General features: G+C 40.8%; 1 protein-coding gene across 1 annotated transcript in view; it reads left to right on the top strand.

Moving 5' to 3' along the window:
* Positions 1 to 7,867, top strand: part of EP300 (E1A binding protein p300) — a 71,381-nt gene that overhangs the window by 36,720 nt on the left and 26,794 nt on the right. Inside the window, exons 11-14 of the mRNA XM_006775972.2 lie at positions 4,231 to 4,308; positions 4,737 to 4,846; positions 6,367 to 6,504; positions 7,324 to 7,761. Of these exons, the coding sequence (XP_006776035.1) occupies positions 4,231 to 4,308; positions 4,737 to 4,846; positions 6,367 to 6,504; positions 7,324 to 7,761 (764 nt within the window). The remainder of the gene's footprint in view (positions 1 to 4,230; positions 4,309 to 4,736; positions 4,847 to 6,366; positions 6,505 to 7,323; positions 7,762 to 7,867) is intronic.

The following is a 7,867-nucleotide window of genomic DNA, read 5'->3' as shown; positions in this document are numbered from 1 at the left end:
AAAATCGCATAACAGCCGAGCATACACCCAGCAGCGCTGCTGATGCCTGAACGGTATGTGGAATGAAGTGGGCGGACATCGGGAGGCCACTATGGCACGGGGCAAGCACTATGGGCAGTCTATCTGAAGTGTACCTGGCGTATAAGACGACCCCCCACTTGGAGGCATATTTTTCAGGGCCAAAAAATCGTCTTATACGCCGGCAAATACGGTATTCTAGTTTTCTTGGCATTTTTTGCCTATGCAAAGAAAATTTATCCTCTGAACAAACAGTAGCTGAGCAGCACATTTAAGATTTCTGAGCATGGTGCTTAACATGTCCTGATAATCTGGCATCATTTGAGAGCCCCAGATACTCTTCTCTCATAGTGACACTTAGGAAATAATAGCCCACAGGTTTTCACTAACTTGTACATGGTAGGCAACCAATAATGTAGACTGAGCAGGTTCAAAGGCCCCACCAGTTTTCATACATCCTAAACACACACGTTATTTATGTTGACACAATATGTTCAGTCGAAGAACTATTTTTTAGAAGCATCACTTAAAATTCATCTGGACACTTTGTGTTCTGTTTATAGCAGCCTTCGCAGCCTGATGATTGAACAGATAGCCAGGATTGTTTACTTCCTTATTCATTCATTGACTGGTTGGTAGGTTTCAAGCAGTGGAGTTAGGGTACACAACAGTGAGAAAGAATATAGGTTATTTAAATGATGTGAAAAAAGGCTATGATAGGGAAAACGCTGTATTTCTTAAGTCAGGGTAAGCCAACTACCTATAGGTAGCACCACCTGAGCCAGCAGGTACCAACTCTTATATGCCATTAGTGGATTTATGGATGGATTTAGAAATTCATCCTCCTCAGGCCTCAACATAGTAGAGAACTGTTGGTTGCCACTGGCCTGGAGCAACCTCATTTGTTAACTGCCACGCGCTAGGTATGTTTTCTCATTGGCTTATGATATGAAAAGAATTGAGAACACTGACATTTCTGACTGAAGAAACAGTATTGTACACAAGGTCCACTGCCAAATGAGAGTGTGGGTATATTTTGAGTAGGTAAAGAACAGGTGTTCAGAAACAAAGTCAAGACTAGAGTTGAGACTCCTTTAGTGCTAATGGTTTGAAGTAGGGGCATAACTAAGTTACAGAGACAAGTGGACAAACTTGAGATACTTGGGTATGGTGAATTTACTTGAGTTTTTTAGGAATTTGAGCCAAGTTTAATGTCTATCATATATTAAATTGTAGTGCTGTGTTAAAGACAGTATGGTACAATGCAGGATCACGTGTTAGTAGAAACACGTAGTCCTAAATATATGTTGACTTTTAGCTTATACTAAATCTGACATTTTGTAGAAGATTAAGAAGATTCCTACCATACCCAATACACAGATAGTAATAGTAGAGAATTAAAAGTTTTAAACTTTAAACAAAAAACTAAAAGTATAATATAGAACTCTGAAGAAAACATAAAATGAAATGAGAAAGGTCTCTAAACCAAATGTTACCTGAAAGCTCTGAGGGAAAAAATCACAACAAAAGATACCATAATCTTAATAATGGACAAACCAAGGAAAATTTTTTCTTTTTTTTTAATTTTCACCCGAGGATATTTTTCCATTGATTTTTAGAGAAAGCGGGAGAGGGAAAGACAGAGAGAAATATTGATGTGAGAAAAACACATCGATTGGTTGCCTCCTGCACAAGCCAGAGAGGAGCTTATAACTGATTCCTTGACTGGAATTGAACCTGGAACCTTTTGGTCCACAGGCTGATGTTATATCCACTGGGCCAAACCTGGCTAGGGCTCAAGGAAAATTTTTCCTTCCTTCCTCCCTTCCTCCCTTCCTCCCTTTCTCCTTCCCTCTCTCCCCCTCCTTCCCTCCCTCCCTTCCATTGATTTCAGAGAGGAAGGGAGAGTAAGATAGAGAGAAACATCAATGATGAGAGAGAATCATTGATTGGCTGCTTCCTGCAAGCCCCCTACTAAGGGGGATCAAGCTTGCAACCCCAACATGTGCCCCAACTAGAATCGAACCTGGGGCCCTTTAGTCCACAGGCTGACACTCTATCCACTGAGCCAAACCAGCTAGGGCAGTGTTCAACAAACCGCGGCTCACAAGCCACATGCAGCTCTTTGGCCCCGTGGTATGGGCCACGAAGTTTCAATCGCACTGTATGTGCACGCCCGCACGTGGTATTTTCTGGAAGAGCCACACTCAAGGGGCCAGTTTGCTGACCACTGAGCTAGGGCAAGGAAAGTATTTTCAATAGTGAAAATACTAATCAAAGAAACATTTGTGAAGAAAAGTAGGAAAAGGAAATTAAAGAATAGGTAAAATCAGTATGTACCTTTTTGGATCTCTAAAGGTTAAAATGGGCGTTAGTGACAACATAACTTTAGATATGTACTGTTGGTAAGAATTTAAATGGTTCATTCTCTGAAACCTAATTGCTCCATTTCTAGGAATTTAATTCCAACCAATCTATACTAATAAAAAGCTAATATGCTAATTAGATAGGATGTCCTTGCGATCATCCTTCCTTCCGGACAAAGCAGGGGGGGTGGGGGGTGAGGGCAGAGGCGGCAGAGACCCCCGGCTATGGCCATGTGGGCAGGGGCCGGGGCCAAGGCTCTTGTTTGAATTTCATGCATTGGGCCTCTAGTAATGGTACAATTACACAAAAGTCATGGTAGCATAATTTATACTGTGGAAACATCAGAAATATCCTAAAAGTGCCCCAGCATTTAGCTTGCAGTACCCATGCATATTATTGACAGGAGAAAAAGTTCCTTTTATATTAAGTGAAAACTTTTTTTTTTATAAAGTGTATGTGAATACATAATGTGGAAGATTGAAACTATTAATAGAGGTTTATCTCTTTTTGCTATGTTCTCTAAATATTTGTATAGTGAACACATTAATTTTGCAAGTCTTGCACAGTTGCAAATAAAATTATATGACAGTGTTCAGCATTCTTCGGTTTTCAATTTGACTATATTATTGTTTTATTAGGAGCAATATTAGTGATAAGTCCTTATGAACTTAGTAACTTGAGTTGCAATAAGCCACAGAGTTGTGGGATCATTTTATTAAATGAACAAAAGTGACAGTAAAATTTGAGAGTTGTCTGATGTGGGTTTACCTTTACAGCACAGTGTGCCACAAGTGTTCCGAAGGCTTGAGCACACAACACTGGGTCGGGGGTGTACGGGGTAGAACTGTTTCACTTCAAGCATTCTGCCTTCCCCCCAGGGCTATAGAAATATTATTTTCTCTGTGCACTATGGTGTGAAATGGGCTGGGAATGTTGCATCAGAGGATGTGCACATAATCCAAGAAAATGTTAGAACCTTATATTCACTAGAGGCCTGGTGCACGAAATGCTTGCACTTGGAGGCGGGTCCCTGAGCCTGGCCTGTGCCCTGTTGCAATCTGGGATCCCTTGGGGGATGTCCTAAGCCATGAGTTAGACATCAGACATCCTTAGCGCTGCTGCAGAGGCAGGAGAGTCTCCCACCACCGCCGCTGCACTCGCCAGCCCTGAGCCCGGCTCAGGGCTTCTGGCTGAGCGGCACTCCCCCTGTGGGAATGCACTGACCACCAGGGGGCAGCTCCTGCATTGAACGTCTGCCCCCTGATGGTCAGTGTGCGTCATAGCTACCAGTCATTCTGCTGTTCGGTTGATTTGCATACTAGCCTTTTGTTATATAGGATATTTTAATTATATCTATTTTTTGTATTTATCTTAAGAGATGCATAATATGCAATGCTGTATAATAAGTATTTTATTTAAATCCAATATTCACAGCACTTAAAAAAACATTATTGGGGTACACAATCAAATTTTGTTACTGGGCAAAATCTGTGGCCCTTGTCTCTGGAGGTATTCTGCTGCATACAAACCAAAGAATCTGGCTTAGTTAAATAATAGCATATTAAGTGCTATAATAGCATTTTTTCTTTAAGATCTTCCTGTCCATACTGAAAGCACCATAGTTCATAAAGGAATGCACTAAAACCTTTTGGAGGCATTTTAAAAAATATTTCAGAACTAACATTTTCTTCTAGTTCCTGTTTGAGTCATAATTTTTTTGTGTGTGATTCAAACCAAATTCTTTAAAATATAACTAAAAATATTATGTGGGGGGTTTTTTTCTTTTAAAGGGAAAGAAACCTAGCTGAAAGATGCTTTTCTAACCATTTCTCTATTTCACTCTAGACGGCCCTTTACCTGATCCATCTATGATCCGTGGCAGTGTGCCAAACCAGATGATGCCTCGGATACCTCCTCAACCTGGTAAGTTATGGAAGAAAACAATGCATTTACTATGACCTCTATCAGAGTCCCTGGTTTACTACGAGATTATACTTGCACCTCAATTATACAGGCCAGCAGTAGGTATCATAATTGCTTGCCTGAGAAATCTGAAAACCTTTTGGTGTTTGGAGCCCAGGGAGGAAGGGAGGGGTGAAGAGCAGGTTGGCTGGCAGGTTGAAAGGCAAAAGACATTAAAGTGGTCAAGCATCCATTTTCAAACAATGGGCCAATATGGAATTGATGATAACAATGCCTCTCTATTGCTATTGTGAATTAACAGATTCATTTACAGTTGAAAACAGGTTCATTTATTTGTCCTTATAAAATGATGTAGAATCAGAAATAAGACCTGTCTTTTATTCTTTGATTTCATGAAAGTGTTCAGATCTAATATTTTACACTTACAGGTTTGAATCAATTTGGCCAGATGAATATGCCCCAACCCCCTATTGGGCCCCGGCAAACCTCTCCTCTTCAGCACCACGGACAGTTAGCTCAGCCTGGAACTCTCAACCCAGTAAGTTTGGCCTGTTTGGGTCATCTCTTTTGACCTTTACCTGACAATTTTAAAATCCTTTTTTTCCTTTGTTTCTACTTTGTATATAAAAATTCTGACACTTGCTTAAACAGCTGACTATAAGTGATTCTTGTGTAATTCTATTTTATTCTATGGCCCTAATATAGACATTATTAAATGTGTTTCAGAAATGAGAATAAATAGGCAGTCAACACTAAAATTAATTTTCACCTTTCTCTTTATCTACAAATTGTTTTTTCAGAATTTATCCTACAGAAATAATCACTGAGATACTAAAAGGATATACTTTGAAGAAAATTTGTGTGAAAGATGTTACATTATATACTCCCCTTTGAAATAAAACCATATCCTGAATGTGCATTGGGGGATTTGTTAGGTCAAATTATGGTACATCTGTAAATTACAATGCTCTGTGTCAGAACTTATATAATGGCTTGAAAGCTTTAAATGGAAGAACCAGGTTTCTAAAGTGTGTGTGTGTGTGTGTGTGTGTGTATGTATCCTGGGATTCAATATATATGTTAAGAACTGTCTTGATTGTAATCTATATAAAATACTATAGGAAAGATTTGCTTCCAACTACTGTTCATAGTCATAGTATTGGAAAGCTTATAAGAATGGCCAGTCACCTTTTGCTGGAATCTCAGTGTTTGGTAGCTTGTACACTTTTACATAATCACCTCTCTTCTGTAATGTCTGTCTTCCCTAGGAAGGTAACTGTCTTTTGCAATGGAGGGGCAGTTGCTGTTCTTAGAGACTGGAGGAAAAGGACTCTTAACATCTCATTGCTCCTATTGCAAACTCTAAACTTATTATCAACCTTTGGTTGGCCTCAACCCTTACCTTGTCTTTGCATTAGCTAGTGCCTCTAATTCCTGAGCCTCTCTAGCATTGTGTAGCTTAATGTCTTCCATATTTAATGAGGAGGCTTATTAATCTTCATTTTAATATGTACATACCTTCCGTAGATTATGGCATTTTGGGGCCTTTGGTACTCCATAATCCTTCATTAAAGGCCTGTATTTGTTGGAGATAATTTTATAAATGAAATGTAACAATTCATTGGGGACCATGAATGCTACACCTTGTTCAGCACAACTTGTAAATATTTTACTTCTTTGTACCCATTATGGAATCTTACTATTTACTCTATTACAATATCACTGACATAAGCAAAGAGCAAATGTCTCCTGAAATTTTTATTCATCCTTCTTCCTTAAGCAGCGTTTGTGAAGAAACAATTACCTCTATCAGAGTTCTAGGTGCATTTGTGTATCAGAGAATTCATTTGTCACCTCTTGTAATTTCTCTAAAGTAGACTTAGGTAAACTGTGAGACTTTCCTCCATTATCTTGGCATGAATACAACTGTTGCACCACTTTCTTCCTTTCTTGCCCTACCCCATCCTCCCCATAGCAGGACCAGACCAGTTGGTGATTCCAGCTGCTCTAGTAGAATAACTGTAATGAAGCTATTTGGTGCTGTGTTTTTGTTTGCAGCCTATGGGCTATGGGCCTCGAATGCAGCAGCCTTCCAGCCAGAGCCAGTACCTTCCCCAGACTCCGTTCTCAACACAGGGAATGAATGTAACGAATATGCCTTTGGCTCCGCCTGGAGGTCAAGCACCAGTGTCTCAAGTATGTCTGACAAATGGATTTTCTTGGTTTTGTGATTCTTGAACCTGAACCTCTGGTCTAGGTTTTATACAGGGGAGGGTGGCAGCAATAGTGGATAAGAGTAGATGATTTTTTTAAAGTTTTTATTAAGAACAATATAGCCCTAGCAGGTTTGACTCCTTGGATAGAGCATTATCCTGCGGACCGAAGGGCCCTGGGTTCAATTCTGGTCAAGGGCATGTACCTCGGCTGCAGGTTCCTCCCCAGTCAGGGCCCTGGACAGGGTACATGCAGGAGACAACCAATCAATGTGTTCCACTCACATTGATATTTCCCTCTCTCTTCCACACTCTCTAAAAAGAAGAATGGACAAATGTCCTCGATGAGGATTGAAAAATAAACAGTATAGACATGTGGTATTCTGAACAGTGAAGTGAGTACTCTGTGGCATAGCCATGTTAATTGTTATAAACCAGGAAAGAAATTAAATAGATAGTTCATTAAGTAATGAACACAATAAAATGAAATCTTGTTACAACTGCTGTGCAGAAGGAAGAACTCTAGCTGAAGAGAGCATAGGAAGGCCAAAATCCACTGTATATGTGTACTCACCTGTTCCATGCCCCTGTAGAGACTGAGGCCATTCAGCTGAATTTTTTGCCGTTTACTTAATTGTACTATATTATCCAAAGATATTGCCCCCAATAACAAGTTTTATCACATTTTTAAATGGAGGCATTCATTGCCATTTTTGTTTAATCAGTTTGTGTCCTTAAATGCATATAGCCTGCCTATGTAAATATTGCTTTAATTCTCTTCTTATGTTTCTCATTTTAACAGGCACAAATGTCCAGTTCTTCCTGCCCTGTGAACTCTCCTATAATGCCTCCAGGGTCTCAAGGGAGCCACATTCACTGTCCCCCTCTTCCTCAACCAGCTCTGCATCAGAATTCACCCTCTCCTGTACCTAGTCGTACTCCCACCCCTCACCACACTCCCCCAAGCATAGGGGCTCAGCAGCCACCAGCAACAGCAATTCCAGCCCCTGTTCCTACACCTCCAGCAATGCCACCTGGGCCACAGTCCCAGGCTCTACACCCACCTCCAAGGCAGACACCTACACCTCCACCCACGCAACTTCCTCCCCAACTACAGCCTTCACTTCCTGCTGCTGCTTCAGCTGACCAGCTGCAGCAGCAGCCTCTCTCACAGCAGAGTACATCGGCGTCTGTTCCCACCCCAACGGCACCACTGCTGCCTCCACAGCCTGCCACTCCAGTAAGCAGACTTGGGTTTGGGTGGGATTGTTTCACCTGAACTGTGGTGTTAAAGTACTTCTGTGCTGTGTTAATTTTCTTGTCTCTTGTTGTCTGCCCAGCTAGAC

This window comes from Myotis davidii, unplaced genomic scaffold (genome assembly GCF_000327345.1).
Source record: "Myotis davidii unplaced genomic scaffold, ASM32734v1 scaffold428, whole genome shotgun sequence".
NCBI classification, from domain to species: Eukaryota; Metazoa; Chordata; class Mammalia; order Chiroptera; family Vespertilionidae; genus Myotis; species Myotis davidii.
Note: the sequence above shows the minus strand (reverse complement) of the source record. Positions and strands in the feature narration are given on the sequence as shown.